This window comes from Barbus barbus (assembly GCF_936440315.1).
Source record: "Barbus barbus genome assembly, chromosome: 33".
Taxonomy (NCBI): Eukaryota; Metazoa; Chordata; class Actinopteri; order Cypriniformes; family Cyprinidae; genus Barbus; species Barbus barbus.
In genome coordinates this window covers 26837182-26855722 of record NC_136761.1, presented here as the reverse complement: position 1 = coordinate 26855722, position 18541 = coordinate 26837182, and the positions used below count along the sequence as shown (strand labels likewise).

The 18541-nt window shown below is 36.9% G+C and overlaps 1 protein-coding gene across 5 annotated transcripts in view; it reads left to right on the top strand.

Annotated features, from left to right (window-relative positions):
- The window catches only part of LOC306853048 (ecto-NOX disulfide-thiol exchanger 2-like), a 224110-nt gene extending 213622 nt beyond the window's left edge, over positions 1–10488 (top strand). For 3 of the 5 annotated variants that reach the window (XM_079390213.1, XM_079390214.1, XM_079390215.1), the window contains 2 exons: positions 5627–5712; positions 9876–10488. In XM_079390213.1, the coding sequence (XP_079246339.1) occupies positions 5627–5712; positions 9876–10007 (218 nt within the window). In that variant the 3' untranslated portion in view covers positions 10008–10488. Of the gene's footprint in view, positions 1–5626; positions 5713–9875 lie in introns of those variants that run through there. The other 2 variants (XR_013782697.1, XR_013782698.1) reach the window with 1 other exon arrangement.
- The last annotated feature ends 8053 nt before the right edge of the window (positions 10489–18541 follow it).

Genomic DNA, 18541 nt, shown 5'->3' with positions numbered 1-18541 from the left:
GTTCAGTGACCGGAAAGAGTGCTGACCGAGCTGTTGTCCGGCACATTGCTCTCTGATGAAGAAAGCCACTTCAGTAAACTCTAGTGGAGTGGATGCTCCTCTGGCAGCCTCTTTCTTTCCATCAGATCTGTTTGAGCTCATGCTGTGTTTGAGGAGGAGCTGCTGTCAGAACTAAAGGAGAAGAGACCGTGTTCGCATTCAGACATAACGGAATGGAAATGTGCGTTCTTGTAGCAAATCAAGTGTGTTTTTGAAAGCAGAGAGGAGCATCTGAGCTCTTCTAATCTTCCAGCACAGGCCGTTCAATTTCCTTCATTCACGGTCACTCACTGTGTTCCTCTGCGGTCTGTCGGTGCTAATGCCACAGTATAGTGAGGCTGTTAAATGAAGCTCACTGAATAATATTTGATACGCACATTTCTAAGGGCTCAAAATGATCAAAAATGATCAACATCCTGTTGCACACAATGTGCTACATGATTGTCTTCTAATTAACAGTTTATACTTTTTTAGCAAGCTCTTTTAGTATAATTGTAAAAATGTCCAGCTTCAGGTCATGAGACCTGAGACATGTTTTTGCTGTGAAAACTAATGTATTTATAAAGTGAATGTAAGAATAACTTTGATATTGATAGTAATATTTCAGCTTACTTGATTATCCATGCATTATTTTTTTTATATATATATAGAAAAATCACATTCAAATGCGAGTATCAAATATGATCATCAGGCTCATGTACAGTATTTGTTGATCTCTCATCATCGTTGTATTGCATTGCATTATATGTTTTGCCCCCCATAAAGAAAACGATAGAGATTTGATAATAAAACTAAGCATTCAAACATCATCTTACTAAGACATTATTGGGAGACAAAGAGTGGCAACTGATATTTATATGCATTTTGTAAGTAGTCTGCTGTTCTGTTACAAAGATCTCATTGCTTTACTTTACAAACTATTGTTGTTTCATCTTATTTTTGGCTATAAAAATATCAGCAGCTGCACCAAATTGTATATTTTGCTCCGTTATGGCCTCTGAATAAAATTGAGGTGTTTTCGTTTTCCTTATGAGCTCCATATCACTAGCCATAAAAGCCTGATGCATCAAATATGGTACTCCAGACTGACTTTTTTACATAAAAACATAGATTAGTGTAAATTGAATGAAAAAAAAGACTTGATTACACCTTGGTTAAGTGCTAGTTGGACTAGACGGTGTCTTAACATGACAGGCTAGGTTTATGCAGCTGGTCCCTGGGCTTCCTCTATTGACCTCTATCCATCATGGACTCCTAATAATCCCCACTTAATTGGCTACATCAGTCTCTACTCGAGCCTCCACTGATAGCTGCTGTGTTTGTGGGTCCTGAAAAACTCAATATAAATATAAAGAATTTCTATTTGCTCCAAGCCTGTTTAACGTCAAGATTTAACTTTAAGATATTGTGGCCATATCAGCTCCTTTTATGTTATGCATATTTTTAGTAAATAATGGCAGATTTTCATTTTTGGATGAAGTTAGTCAGCACAGCTGCCAGCTATGTTATATCTTGTAGCAAACATGCATGAATTGTGTTATGTTATAAAAGGTCCATTTTCTTTCACCTAACAGTGTTTGGCTTTGGATCAATGTGTGTAAATTGAAAGACGTGGTAATCAAAACACACTGCAATGAAACCATGTATAATATATAAACTATATCTATAGTCCATCAAGACTAATGGAATATTGACTGTGAGGCACCTGTGCGCTTCTCTCTGGAGAGCTGCTTTGCTTTCCTGATCAGACCATAATGCGTTCAGAATAATTGAGTTATCAGCGTGCACCTATCGCATTCAAACCAGAAGTGCTAATAGCAGCCGTTATTGTTATTCCATATGTTTGAGTATGTGAATGAAGCACTCAAAAGGCCGAAGAACAGCCTTGATTATGCCAAACAGCATCAAAACTGCAATTAAACACTCATAATCATTTAGAAAGTTCAAGAGGCAGAGTTAGCCGAGGAAGACATCCACTTCAGGGAAAACAACTCAAGTACTTGGAATCATTTGGAAATCAGCGCTGGGAAATATCAGTTGCTGATGCAGTAGCGCTCTGCTCCAAAACTAAGTAAGCTGCCTACTTAGACAGCATTTAGGGCCTCATAAGCATGCTCTCAAGTCAAGAATTATTCTGTATTCTACCTCATTTGGGCTGAGATCTGAGGTAGCATTGTATCCTATGCAGAGCAAACAATGGCAAAATGCAACAAGAATAAATTCATCCAAGGTGGATGAAATGTCAATAATTATGATCTTTTGTAAAATAGTAATTGTTTTAATGGATTTATTTGCTAATTTATATTATTAAATGAAGAAACTTTATATAAATAACTAGGGATGCACGATATGAAAAATTTTAACCGATACCGATAATTAAGTCCTTCTCATGGCCGATACCGATAAATTCATATTTTTATATTATAATTTTCATATAATCTGCAGTTTGCGCACCCGGAAGCATACAAAATCTAAGATTCACTGATTAAACTGATATTTTAGTAGCTCTGGCCTAACTATAGCAAACATCAGTCCTGACTCTTCAAATGTTTTTTATTTTTTGTGTAAGGCATCACAATACTTTGTAACAGAAATGGTTTAACAGAATTATGACAGAACTATGGTTTATCTACAATTAACAACTCATTAACAACAAATTTATATTCAAATATTTCATGCATAAAGAAATGCATCTATTCAACGTTTTTAGTGCACGAGGATGAGGAAGTTATATATTCTTTAAGCAGTGTTGTGAGTAAGGTGTTACAAAAGTAATGCATTACAGTAGCGTATTACTTTTTGCTGTAACGCAGTAGTGTAAGGCATTACTAATCAATTTTCAGTAATATTTTACTCTGTACATGTTCAGTAACGCTTGCATTACAACACACTTTTAGCCCCCAATTATTATTATTATTTTTTTTTATTTAATTTAAAGTCGGGCTCCTACTTTTTTATGTCCCTAGGGCCGGGCTTCGGCCCAATATTAACATCATAGTTCAGACACGGGCCGGGCCTCGGGCCTGTTTTAGGCTTCTCCTTATCTTTATATTTTAGACATCCATCTATTATTTATGAAAAAAAAATCGCCGCGCTGGTGGAAACAACATGAATCCGTGCTGCCGCGACTGTCAAGAGCGACTCAACAGTGTTTAGTGTCCCGCAGCAGCAGCGAGCCGTCAGCAGCTGAAGAGTTCTGCCTTCAAATACACGCAATAAAAAAAGCCCCAGCAAAAGTAATTATCATGAATGTGTCCGCGGGAAATAGTAAGGATTCGCCATCTTCTCGTTAGACGCACCTTTAGAGAGAAGTGAATCTTCACGGATAACGATTGTATTAAATAGCTTTTGTTTTTATTTATTTCGTTAAGTAGCAATTTAAAGCTTTCTTTAGATATATTTATCTTGTCTGTGAGGCATGTATTTCGGTTCATTTTTGTGAAGCGCTCCTGTTCAAGATAAAAGGACGTTTTGTTGATATTGTGAGTGCACACAAATAAAAGTAGACTCTATACAGTTCAGAATGATGTATTACTCTTTCCTTTATGAGCAAAAATTATGGCTTAAGTTGTTTCCATTGAAAAACAATTGCAATTGATTGCGCTGGTGCCTCCATGTCCTGTGCTTTAGCTTCCACTCTCCACACAAAGTACTGGATGCAGCGCACATTTATCTAGGTTTAACGTTTAAACATTGTTATATGCTTCAACTGTTTTAGTATCTATAGATTTTATTTTAGGCAAGTCATGATGATTTGAGAAGGCTAAATTGATCAAACATAAGCTATGGTCAGCCTGCCGCTGGCCGCTTGGTCATTACTTTAAGAAAACAAAAAAATGTATTTAATGAACAAAAAATGCTCCAAACGTTTTTTCTAAATGATCTTAATAAAAAGCCGGAACGAAATATAAACACTTTGCCATAAGGGCAGGGCTCTAGTACATTTTGTCATTTTAGAATGTTAAGTTCTACTTCTGTAGATATTTTGGTGAAAGAAACTCAAAAGTAATACAGGAGTCATGTTACGCATTACAATTCTGAGACAGTAATATTGTAAGGTAAGGAATTACTTTTAAATAACAGTAACAAGTAATCTGTATTACAGTTTGGAAGTAACTTGCACAACACTGTCTTTAAGTCACGTGTTTTCAAATACATTATAAAAAAAATGCATTGACATTTGTCAGCCTCGAAAAAAATGAAAAACAAAAGTGCATGCTCAACAAAAATAAAGTGCATCCTCATACCAAGGTTGTTAAGTCGTAACACCGGTTATCACTTGCCCACCGCAGCACCGTCCCTCACTGTCATTTTGATTTTTTTAATAGTAATAAAAAACATTTAGTTCAGTTAGAGAACAGACACTACAATTAAAACTGAACGCGGCTGCTCAATGCAGCATACCAAACGAACGACAGTCGCGCATCACAGATCAGATTTCATTTATCACCTGAGGAGAGTGAGTCGAGCTGACTGACAAGAGTGAGGTGAAAAAGACAAGACAAAAAGACAAAATGTTTTTGGATTTTGAAAAGCCTGTTGACCTGCCATTTATCTAAGATGATATTGGAAGGTCTATTTATTTATTTATTTTTTAAACATTCGTTTCTCATTTAGCCTACTTGGTTCCACAGTATTTGCTGATTTTTATTTTATTTAAACTGTGATATTTTTCCCATTATTTTACATCAAGGTGTATGCAGTCCGTGCCTCAAAACTTTCCATCTCTCTAATAAACGTTCTACATTTTATAATTATTTGTTCCTCAGTCTTTACTGATTTTCAGTTTTGTATAGGCCTACCATGCATATTTAAAATTTGTAAGTTATCTGTTATTTTATATGGTGTATTTTTATTTGTTTTGTTAATAAAAGTTAGCTATATGTTCTATGTTGTATTTTGTTGTTGCTTGAATTGAATTCAAGCAATTGACGCCGAATTGCCACTAATTTGAAAGTGAAACTAAAACGCGCACAGAGCTTACAAGCTATTTAAAACCGAAGGAAAGCGAGGAAAATAGAGAAGACTCAAATGATGACGTAATGAGCACAACACATGCTGAGAGTCACTGCAGTTTAAAGCTGCAATCACTTGCACTCGGAAAGAAGATGAATCTCAGATAAATCAGACTGATTGATTGATTTACCAGCAAGCATACTTTATCGGATCTAGTTATCGGATTGAATTTATTTATCGGAGCAATAAAAATGACGTAATTTTCTCTCATATCGGTCGATAATTTATCTGTCCGATAAATATCGTGCATCCCTATAAATAACTAATGTTCACATAAAACATAACCTAAGTAGTTCTATGTAAATTCATTAATAACATTTATATTTTAAACAACTATACAAATACTAATAGATCTAGATTAACCCAATTTATCTATAAATAAACTTAAAATACAATAATTTGTCATTTTATTATATATATGCACTGTTCAGTGTATAAAATCAGTCATTTATGAGGTTAATTTTAGTTCTTGGTCTTAAAAAGCAGCTTCTGAAAGGTTTTGGGACAGATTTTATATTTATACTGTTCTGAAAGATCTATCAGTGATTCATCTTTGGCTTTTCTTCCACAGGAATTATCTCAACGTTTCTTCACGTCCATCCTTTTGGCGCCAGCATCGAATATATCTGCTCCTATTTACAGCGGCTGGACACCAAGGTATGAAACACACACACATTTCACTGCTTTTATTTTTATTTTATCTAACTTTTCAGTTAGTTATAATGATGCAATTAATTTTTTTATTTAGCTTCAGTAGTTTTATGGTTTATTGCAGCCGTTCCATCTTACTATGATGACATACTACACTTCATCAAACAAACTACACCCTGAAACAGTAACATCTTTGAAGTTTTATTTGTCACAATTATAAGAATGCAGCTGCAGTACTTACTGACAATTAAATGTGCTAAAAATGTGTTGTATTTAGCAGTAAATTGTGACTATCATCTCTCTGGCGTCTCCAGAGCCTTTCTGATTCAGCGTCTTGAGTCATAAGGCCCACACAGGAGAACAACTCATTGCTGCAATCTCCGAAGTTTGTGCTGCTCAGATATATTCAAGTGTTTCTTTTGAGGCAGTTGGGATCAACTAAAGTAGCGTCTTATTTCTTTTTTTGGACCTTTGATCAGTGGTGGATGAAGAACACAAATCAAGTACTTGTGTAAAAGCACAGATGCCCTGATGAAATATGACTCTAGTAGAAGTACGTCATTTCAATTTTATGAGTAAAAGTACAAAAAATGCTTTATTTAATGTACTTAAGTATTAAAAGCAATCAGTAGTGATCGATGAACCCTATGTGTTATTTTTGCAGCCAGCTGTTGTCAGACTAGTCATTACTCAACACTAATTTTAGTACAATACAACTACAGCGGTGGGTAAGATGCATGGGCATTAATTTGCATTATTTTACCAAAAATAACCAACCCCTTACAGAGTGTGACACACAAATGCAGATTTAGTTCACAAATAACTGAGTCATGACATAAATATGATATTCATTTACTGTACAGTAATCAATACTAAAATTCAGCATTATTAACTTACTTTTTGCACCATCAGTCACACGTACAGTCAAGCTCAGACTATGTCCTGTTCTTTGAATCATTGAGCTGTTTATATATGAACAGCTGCAAATGGTCCAGCTTGTGAATGAATCGTTTAGAGTGATTCGTGAATCAGTTCAACTGATTCATTGAAAAGAATCTGCACTTTCAAAAATCAGACATTGCTCTCATGGTAAGCCCGACTTGGATGGTAATTGTTTCTTGTGGAGATGTAAGCCATTTCCTACATTTGCAGGGGTTAGTCTGGGATTTTACTGCCGTCCGAATCCAGAATGTCTCTGTTTTTCTCCTACCACCCATGTAACAATCCACAGCCGAATTACATCGTGTTTTTTGACAAACACCAAAGTCGTGTGGTAGTTTAATTGTTGGCCGAATCCACATCTCTGAATTTACAAGAATAAATTGATTCAAAATTCACTGTTTAAATCCTTTTTGACCGCTGCTGAACACCATGCAGTACGTTAACTGTTGCACTTCACAGATAGATAGATAGATAGATAGATAGATAGATAGATAGATAGATAGATAGATAGATAGATAGATAGATAGATAGATAGATAGATAGATAGATAGATAGATAAATGCAAAAAAATAATTTTACTAGTTTCCATCTTCATAAAAGTTTTCATTAGTGATTATAACCTTGACACACACACACACTCACAGGCTACTCACTCAGACTGGATGTATTTACTGCTGCACACACACACACACACTGAAAATATGGCAGTCTGCTTGCCATTCTAATGTTCTGCTGAGTAAACAGCCCTTGAGCAGACAGAAAGAGCTTGCGGTGTAAAGCACAGCTCTCACGCTCACAGCAGGACCACACACACATTTCCCACGTGTGTGTGTGTGTGTGTTTTCATCTTCCTGTTCTCAAATACAATCCTCAAGCTTTTCCTGCCAAAAGGTTTCATGCTGAAATAAAGCGCTCATCTTACTATAGCGCAGTGTTGATTACTCTCTATTTTGCTTCATCTCTCAGGCTTTATCTCACTCTGCTTTCGCTGTCACACAGTGACTAATTTACACTTACAGATGGAGGGTGAAAATGAGCCTCTATATCTTTTCAGTTTTGAGTTGAAGCCCTCCGGCTGCGGATGCCCACGCTCTCGCTCTCCGCGGCGCACACATGCCTTAATATCTTCATCAACACTCCGCTCGTTTGCACTAAAAACAATGCTCCCCGGTGGGAGGGTTTAATTGATTAACCGCCGTTCACATCACCCTACCTGCCACTCGATAAGCTGCTGCAAGTGGGTTACACGATCCTGTCAAGAACACAATTCACATCGCTTGTGGGCTCTGACAGTCATGCTGCGCTTATATATAGTGGGGTCCAAAAAAATCTGAAAGCACATCAAAAATTCTAAATCGGAGTTAAACCCGGAAGTTTTAGTAAAATGCAGGGCAAATGCAGGGCAAAGGAATGCATTCTGCAATATTTAAGTAATCAAGTAAATTTGTGACATTGATCTGGCTTGATTATGAGTATCAAAGGAATAATTCAGGTTGCTTATAAATTAAGCACAATCAGCAGCATTTGTGGCATAATGCTGGGTAATAATGGCACAAATATTACACACATAATTTCTACTTATGCCTAATTTCCTTTAAAACAAACAAACAAATAGAATGGAGGAAATTGGTCCAATGTGAAGCATATCGTTTTATTTTTGTATTATTTGAGCTGTGAATTTGTAGTCACTTCGGGGTTTTGAGCATTATGTTGGCAATGTAAAAAGGTAAAACCTTTTTTTTTTTTTTCATGCAAAATTCATGTTAACATGCATATTGTTTATATCTTGTGGCTGTACTATTGAAACAGTGAGATTTTACAGGGTTTTTACTGGTTTTATGAAGGCAAATTTAAGATATTTAAAGACAGTTTTAAGACCAATTTACAAATTTAAAGAAGATAAATAAATACAATTTTACTTTTACAAATTAGCCACATTCACTTTAATTGTAAATGCCTTACTCTAACCCAGATTCTGGCTTAAAAAACTGACAAGCCTAAATTAATCTTTGTTGTAATCAACATTATTCCTCAAAAACTGTCAAATGAACTTGTATTTGACCCTGAAAATGGCAACAATGCTGAACTGCCATTGTATTATCTTCAAATTGCAATCATTACAATCACAAACTATATTAACTGCCTTAGTAATGCTATTGTCTTTTTAGGAGAATGTGTCACTGGAAGTATCTTAGAGCTGTATTTTACTGTCATATGACATTGTTTTGTTGCTAGAGGGGGATTGTCCCCAGATGAGTCTGTTTCCTTCAAGGTTTTTCTCCAACACCTCACCACTGATGGAGTTTTTCCTTGAGACAGACATCTGTGGCTGCTCACTGGGGCTCAGAGCGATTCAGTGAAAGCTCTTGATTTAATGCAATATGTATCATTGAAACATGCATGTTAAGCTGTTTTGAAATTATCTGTATTGTGAAAAGTGCTATACAAATGAATATGAATCAAATATTCCTTTACATTAACTGTTTTTATTTTGTACTGTCCACTGTTATCAAGATTTTTACATCAAAAAACTTCATAATGTAAAATAATAAGCTATTTTCTGTCCCGTTTTTAACCCCCCTCATCAGAACGCTCTGTTTGAATAGGCGTGGCGGATTGTAGACTCGGAAACAAACGCCCACTGCTGTGATTTGGGTTAAAAATGCAAAAATACTCAAATGTGCCTTGTTTGTAAATGAATGTGAACCAAGAACCAATTTCTTACTGACACGGTCTAGATCTAATAAAGTTCATTAACTCTTTCCTAACGTTGGGTTCAGAAGGAAGGCAATGCAAAAGACTGTTTTTCCTTCTTGTCTTCAGAGCATCTTTATCGTTTGGTTTCTGCACGTTTGCCTCTTGTTATCTCGTGCACAAATCGGTGGGCGGGGCTAAACAGGCAGCGATGTAGAAGTAGGTGTTGATCATCTTCTGCGGTGGTGGAGCTTATCCACACTATTACATCATAGAGTAAAACATTCCACAAGCTGTCGTTTTGGCTTCAATATAAGCTGTTTATAGACTAATAAGAAAGTTTTGAGTTCTGAAACTTACAGGAAGTTTTTATAGCACAATGACCTCTTATATGTCAAAAAATAATCAAGGGAAATTTAGGTTTCTCAGTTCATGACCCCCTTTAAATTGGAAAAGCGGAAGCATTTTCACTAGTAGTCGCAGGGCAGTGATTGTTTGGATGGGTCTAATGGTTGATGTTCTTGTCGTTTCAGATCAGCACCACAGAGGTGGAGACTCTTCTGGGTCGGCTGCCCTGCACGTTCAAGCAGGAGTTGACGGGCGTCGGGGCGAGTCTGGAGAAACGCTGGAAGTTCTGTGGGTTTGAGGGCATTAAGACGGCGTAGAGACACGGGTCGAGGTTCCCGCTAGAAAAACAAAAACGGCCGATGGACCGGAGGGGTCAGAACCAATCACCTGCCAGCTCTCCGCGTCCATCCGCCACCCCACGAGATTCTAATCTCAGAAACACTCTAGACCTGGAGATCCTCAAGACTTTGGTGTGTGCGTGTAGTATGATGTAGTTTGTGTACACACGAGCACACTTCAGCGTGTGTGTGTGTGTGTGTGTATGTGCACCACGTGAACGGACCGTACGCTTGTACCACACAACGAAAAACTCATCGGGTAAAAATCAGGGTTTGCTGAACCGAGGACTTGAACTGTCAACATACATTTTCTTGTTTCACCTCTGATTTGTAAAAAAAAGAAAAAATATATAAATAACACGAATATATTTCTTTTCTCTTCTGTATAGGCTGCAGAAAACATTTGCATAGAATCTTTTGTTCACATATCCTGTAAATGTTTGAATAACTTGCTATTTTTAAATAAAAAAAGAACAACAAAATCTGCAACCAGACCAATTTATTAGTTCAACAATCTAGGCCAGCACTTCTGAAATCTTCAAAAGTTCCGCTTTCAGCACCTCTGCTAATTAAAAGAGGAATCGTGGGATAAAGATCAGATTTATGCCACACACGTCCGTTCAAACCTTCCGGCTTTTCCTGCTTAAGCTGGTGACCAAAGGAACGCTCTTCCGCTCTTCCCCAAGTGATCTGCTGTGTTTTCCCATCTTATATCTGTTTTATATATGGAGTTTTTTATGCAGTGGACTGGTAAGCAGCGCTGCTGGTTTTGCACAGAGCTTGTGAAGTCTAATTAACAATCAGAGCTGTGTATGTGTGGGTGTTTGTCTGTTAGTCAGCAGTAAACGCCTGGTTCGCCGCTGCTGGAGAGGAGAGAAGGCTCTTCCGGCGGCACAGTCAAGCGTCCCTAATGCTCTTCTGTTGTGCAATTTGTAAGGTTATTGTTTCACTTATTGCTGAGGGAAACTAAGGCTTTATTACACATGATTGGTTCCCACCGCCACTTTTCCATTTCCTTGGGCCATATGTATGAAAAATGAGTTTCAAATGCTTGTCAGACATTTGGCCTCTCAAACATGAATTAATAACGGCTAATGATTGTTTCTTCCGTCGCCGAACAATCCTTAATTCATTATTATATCTCTTTGCCATGCATTTTTAATATATACACTCCAGATGGACTGCAATATAAGTGGATAGAACATGAACAAGTAAAGCATTTTACAAAGAGGATTTTGTCTCTTAAATATGAATATTTCAATGCTCGGTTTTTGTCCCAAGTCACGCCGTGCTCATCATTCCAGCTTAATGAAAGTTTAATCAACAGCATTTGTGGCATACCACTAAAATGTGTTTTAACTCATCCCATTTTTTTATATTAATTAAGAAATACAAATCTAGATTTTGGTGAGGCACTTACAATGGAATTGAATGGGGCCCATTTTTGTAGGATTTAAAAGCAAAAAATGTGAGGCTGATACTTTTATAAAATCACCTATGTTAATTATTTCCGTTACAAAATGTATTATGTGAGCTTTAAAATTGTTCTCTTATAAATAGGCAGTGTTTTCATGGCAACATATTTGTATATTTGAATATTTTGCTTAAAGAAATTCCATAATTTAATTAGAAACAATATAACATTAAGTTCTAACCATTCTAACAAGTCATGGATTTAACACATCCTTGCTGATTAAAAGTACGAAATTCTTCCACAAAAAAAAGAGAGAGAGAGAAAGGAAGAAAGAAAAGGAAGTATTGCTGAACCTAAACTATATATCCCAAAGTGTATATGGTTTCAAAATATTTCTATTTTAAACAAATTGTTCTTTTCAAATTTTTATTTCTGAAAAAGTATCAGGTTCCCATAAATGAATAAATAAGCAGCACAACGGTTTCCAACACTGGTAATAAATCAGTATAATGATGATTTCTGAAGTATCATGTGATGCTGGAGACTGGAGTAATGATGCTGAAAATACAGCGCTGCATCACAGAAATAAATTACATTGTAAATTAAATTAGAAAACCTAATATTTCACAATTTTACTGTTTTTCTGTATTTTTGAACAATAAATGCAGTGTTGATGAGCAGAACATACTTATACATTAAATCTTAAAATCTCATCCCAAATTATATATAAATAAATTGCATCTAGTTTAATAGTCATTAAATCATTGTATTTTATTTAAATCGGAGTTCATTTATTCCAGGAGGTTTTTTTCATAGTAATCCACATTTGGCCACAAATGCTGTTGACTGAGCTTAACTTGTACTGAACCCAGAATATTCCTTAAAATGCATCAGTTCCATTAAATCCGAACCTTGAGTCCCTCTTCAGATGCTGTTTGTCTGCTCGCTCTCATCCAGCTTTCAGCGGTTTAGAGGTTTTTGAACTCGGACGAGGAAAACACAGATGCAGGAGCAGAGAAAGGTCATGCAGCGAGCGTACAGTACGTGTCCTGTTTTCTCTCCTCGTTCCTCTATTTTTGGGAAGCTCCAGCCGCTCCATCAGAGCACTTAGCCGGAGAGCCGTGTGCATCAATTCACCGGCCTTTATGTGGACTCCCATCACTGTCATTCAGCCTGCATTTGACAAATGGATGTGGTTTTCACATCGACAAGCACAGATATTCTCCTGAATACCATTAATTTGTGTTGTGGTGCTTTTTATGCACTTTTGTTCCCCGGTAGACTTTATTTACTCCTGACAGGAATGTCACACAAAACCCTAAACAGACTAATTAAATCTCTCTGTGGAGCCCTGGAGATGTTTCTCATTTCTTCTTTACGCAACACCACCGAGAGTCGTGAATTCAATTCTGCGCAGAATCCAGACGCTTCACCTCTCCATTACCTTCTTCCTCTGGAAGCTGGAGTGTCCTTCAGCTCCTGGCCTTGTTTTTGAGCTCTCCTAAAGAGCAGAGCGGCTCTGAATCCAAAGGGCAGCGATGTCAAAGCACAAACACCCCAGAGTCAGGCTCATAACCCATAATCCCCCCCATGCCATGCTCCTCACATCCTTGGAAGTAATTGGATATGGAGTGATCCAGCTTCCGTGGATCTCTTTTTGGTAGGCTGTATCTTGATGCTTCGGCTAATTAGTTCACTCTTACCTGACTTCCTCCAGTCATAGTGAATCCAGGCAATTACAAAGAGCGGCTCCCTTGAGCGATGGGATGAGAGGGAGGTGATTGGCTCGTAAGGAGAGTGAATGTTCCCGCCGTCCCGTGAATGTGAAAGCTCCTCATTACTCTGCAGCAGTCAGAGCGTATGACTGAACGTGTCCATCTGTTTAAGGAGAAACCCGTGGAGGTTACAGAGGGTCGCCACTTCCATAATAATGCTTATGGATAATAGATCAGATCCAATACATAGAGTACAACGGTTCATGAGCTCCCCCTTCTGGACAGAAAGATAGACGCCACAGTGAAATGCTTCTCTGGAAGCAGATTTGTGTGTCTGTGTCTGTGTCTGTGTCTGTGTGTGTGTGTGTGTGCATGTTTATGTGGTTTATGAGGACACAAATTTGGATAATGACATGGGTATGACAGGTATTACAATATGAAGGTGGTTTATGAGGACACTGCCTATGTCCCCGTAATTCAAAAGGCTTAAAAAACATACTAAATGGTGTTTTTTTGAAAATCTAAAAATGCACAAAGTCTCCTGTGAGGGCTAAGTTTAGGTGTAGGGTTGGTGTAGGGCAATAGCACACACAGTTTGTTCAGTATAAAAACCATTACGCCTATGGAGAGTCCCCATAAACCACAAAAACCAACGTGTGTGTGTGCGTGCGTGTGTGCGTGCGTGTGTGTGTGTGTGTGTGTGTGAACCTAGCACACACACACACACATAACTGTCCAAATAAAAAGTGGTGTTATTTTAAATCTGCTGTATTTTCCTGTCTTAATATACATATCTAATATGTATACAATACTGATTGGGGTCAGTAAGGTATTTTATTTTTAAACAAGTCTCTTCTGCTGACCAAGGCTGCATTTATTTGTTCAAAATACTGTAAAATTGTGAAATATTATTACAATTTAAAAGAACTGTTTTCTATGTGTATATCTGTTCAAATGTAATTTATTTCTTCGATGCAAAGCTGAATTTGCAGCATCATTACTCTAGTTTTCGGTGTCACATGATCCTCCAGAAATCATTCTAATAGATGCTAATTTCAAGAGTCTTTGATGAACAGAAAGTTCAAAAGAACAGTGTTTATCTGAAATAGAAATCTTTGTAACATTATAAATGAATTATCAAATCAAAAAGAAAAAAAAAAAAACTTTTTTTCCTCAAAACAGTTTTGTCTGCTGCCAACAGAATGCAGGTAAATATTTCATAGTTGTCACTTTCAGTCATGTTGACTTTACTGTGTCATAAATTATTAACACTGTGACATATAAAGTGGACTATCATCTAGAATTATAGGCAAGGGTCAAAGGTCACCACGTACATTTACACATTAAGGTAATGTTGGAGCTCAAAGTAATAACTGCACTTCACAGTTTGTTTTTTGTCATAAAATGAAAAATCAAGTGCTTGCAGTGATGTAGTTTGCTCCTGGCCTTTTACATAAATGAATCTGATGTCCTGATGTGTTTGATTTGAAATGCCAGCGGTCGTGATACCTTTGAGACGACACGCTGCCTGACTAATGAACTACGGTCACACTCCTCTTGACCTTTCAAAAACAAATGGAGAAATAGATGACTTCAGTCCAAGTAATTGCTCACAACTATTTTTAAACATGAAAATAACTTTGTTTTCATGCTCAGACCGACGCTCCCAAAAGCCACTCTTGTTTTTTCTTTGATTTAACATCCGCTTTGTCTAAATATCATGTTCTAAAGATTTATTTCACTGGGAAGAGCGAGCTGCCTGCCTCTAAATAGATCTTATTTGTCATCGGCAGTTTCATGAAGTCTTTGAACAAAGCAGAACGTCAGAACTCTCTCCTCAAAATAATGCACTGAAGTGGTTTGCTTTCTACCAGTGTTTTACTAAAAGCCTGTCGTCTCATGCTAACAGCGTGCAAAAAAAGTCAGACTATATTCCAGTAGCAACTCTATTAATTAGTTAGCATGTTTCCTCAGTCGAGCACTAGGCTTGCTGTAGAGCTGATGCACAAATAATATCATGAGGAGTGCAACAGCAGGTCTAAAGCTGTAGCGCTGCATATTTATGAGCGAACAAAAGTTCAGTCTTGTTTGTTCTGCCACCCATGAAACCTGCGGCATGTAGAGCAACTGTCACTTTGACAAAAACTTTGAAACGGTTCAAATCTAGTCGTGTTTTAACGTGCATGTCATCAGCTTCGCTTAATGAGGGAGTCACGGTGACTTAGTTAACTTTGTCTAACACTGTTGCCCTTAAGTCACATTTATTAAATCTAAATTAGCGAGGCCTTTGCTTAATGAGTTTTGATTTGTGACCGCACCATCCAATAAAGATATGAAGGATATGCGAAGACGAAATTGTGTGTGACGGCTCAAGAGTGGCCACTTTACGCTTGAGTGACTGGCCATTAGGGCTGGTTACCCGCTTCTGCCCATAAAGTCCACCTCCAGTCTCCAACTGTTTGCAGATACACTCTGTCTGAATCTTTAAACAAGTCTTTTGGCTTCAAAACAAGTTGAGCTTTATTGACGGTGACACTAATGTCGACTCGTTCCTCCGTTAAACAGCCAAAGTTGTCAGCTGAAAATTGTGTTTGCAGTAATGCACTTGCAGTGGGAGTTTATGGCAGGTTCTTGAGCTTTTTAAACAGCTGTGAGGAGTCTATTCATGCATATGATGACTACATCTATAAATCGAGGGGTGAGAACCAGAAAGACATTTCACCAACTTCAAAACAAATATTTTACCATAGTTTCATCGGACTTTGTGTACTAATTTCAATTGCTTATAATAAAAATGTGTACACTCGTGGATGACAGTACTCTTGCCAGTACAAAGAGCTCATTAAGAGCTTTCATTTGATATATATATCTCCATTTCACCAAAAATGGTGACAAAGCCTCATTAAATGAATGAAAAGAAACCTAAAGTAGATTTTTATTTTTCTTAAAAAAATATTTTTAACTACTTTTAAAAGAATAAATAAATCAAAGTCATCCTTCTCATGACTCATGATTGTATGTCAGGGTCAGTAAGTCTCTAAAATATCAGATAATTTGACCTTTTCTGATGTTAGTGAAGGATGGTAGCTACTTTATGGAATTAAAAATCAAGATATTTTTAAATATGAAATGAATCATTTATTTTTATGATTATGATGAATGAATGATCAATGATGATGATGATAATGACTGTTTCCACCCCGGCCACTCCTAGTTTGACCTTTTGCCCTCAGGAAGGTGTTTCAGGTCAATCAAAGCACAGACTTCCAGATTTATGAACAGTTTTTATCCCAAGGCCATCCACACTCTCAGTCAACGCACATAATGTCTCGTTTGCTATAGTTCTTATGAGCACCATTCCATTCATGTATTTATTTTTGTGCAATATATACCACAAGCATCAGTGCAATTCTGTTTTTTGTTTGTGTATGTATTTATGTTCATATGCGTGGTATTGTCACGGTCCTGTGGTTGTAGTGAAAATAAGGCGTCCCACAAAAGTACAAACAAAAGAGTAATATTTAATAAACTGCTTCAACACACATATGGCACTATGTAAACTCAAGATCCGACAAACATAAAGGCAGAACAGTGGACTTATAAAGGGAGAGGAACAAACGAGGAAACAAGGTAATTAATTAAACACAGGTGATGACGATCATTAATTAGCAAAACTAGGACACGAACTAAAACAGGAAGAACCAAATAAGGTAGAAACAGAACAAAACCAAAACTGACATGTTACAGGTATGTTGTGGAATATGGAATTTCGTTGTATTTAAATGCAATGACAATAAAGGCAATTCAATTCAATAATACTATTTATAATAATACAACCATTCTGTATAACAATAATATTTTTATTGTAATAATAATAATAATGTTTTAATAATTAAATAATGTGTACACTCGCTTCTTATTTAATGCATTTGAGTTAAAAGGAAAATGCTTTACTCGATTAAACCACATGATATTCATCTTTAAGTGATGATAATTTTATGAAGTGTGTATATATATATATAAAATATTAAAAACAAATATGTTGAAAATGGTATACAAGTTCATTAATTAATATTTCATGATATTTGTCAAATTTCATATATATCTTGACACATTTTTGTTTAAAAAATAATTATTTTGGAAAATGGTATAAAAGTTTGGTATAAATATTTTCAAACCTGTAAAAAGGAATACAAATAGCACATTTCTATGTAGCTTTTTTCCATTTTATGACATACAGTGCCTTGCGAATGTATTCATACCCCTTTTTTATGTTTCTGCCTTATGTTTAACTGCTTTAAATTATTTATTTTTTTCCCACTTCAATCTGCACTCCATACACCATATTGACAAAGCAAAAACAGAATTGTCACAACTTCGTAAATTTATTAAAAATAAAAAACTGGAATATGTACATTGCATAAGTATTCATACCCTTAACTAAAAGTCTTTTTTTGTTTGATGCAACAAGCTTTGCTCATCAACATTTGGCAATTATCTGCTATTCTTCTCATCTCTTCACCTCTCAAGCTCTGTCAGGTTGGATGGGGGCAGATGCATATTTTCAGGTTTCTCCGGAAATATTTGATTGGGTTCAATCCCAGGCTGTGGCTGGGCCACTCAAAGACATTCACAGAGTTGTCTATAAGTCACTCTTGCTGTGTGTTCAGGGTCACTGTCCTGTTGGAAGGTAAACGCTCTGCCCAGTCTGAGGTCTATCTCTATATTTTGGTGCATTGAGCTTTTCTTCTACTCTGACGAGTGCCTCAGTCCCCCCCACAGCATGAGGCTGCTACCAGCACAATTTACTTTTGAGATGTTACTGTGCAGGTGATGAGCAGAGCTGGTTCCCTTCAAACATGATGCTTAGAATTGAGGTTCATCAGACCAGAGAATCTTATTTCTCACAGTCTGAGGGTCCTTTAGGAGCTTTTTTGTAAATTCTGTAAAATAGTTTTCTTTTGTCTTCAACACTGAGGATTGAGTTTGGACACACTGTCATAAAGTCCAGATCTGTGGAGTATTGCAGTGATGTTTGTCCTTCTGTAGATTTCTCCTATCTCCACATATGGTCATGGAGCTCAACTAGAGTGACCATCAGGCTCTTCGTCACCACACTAACCAAAGCCCTTCTCCATCAGTTGCTCAGTTTGGCCTGGAGGCCAGCTCTAAGAAGAATCCTGGTTGTTTCAGATTTCTTCCATTAAGGGTAACTACATGCTTCTGTGACCCTTCAATGAAGCAGAATTTTTTCTGAACTCTTCCCCAGATGTGTGGCTTGACACAAACCTGTTTCTGAGCTCTACAGACAGTTCTTTTGACCCCAGGGCTTGGTTTTTGCTCTGGTATGTATTATCAGCTGTTGGACCTTTTATTAAGACGTG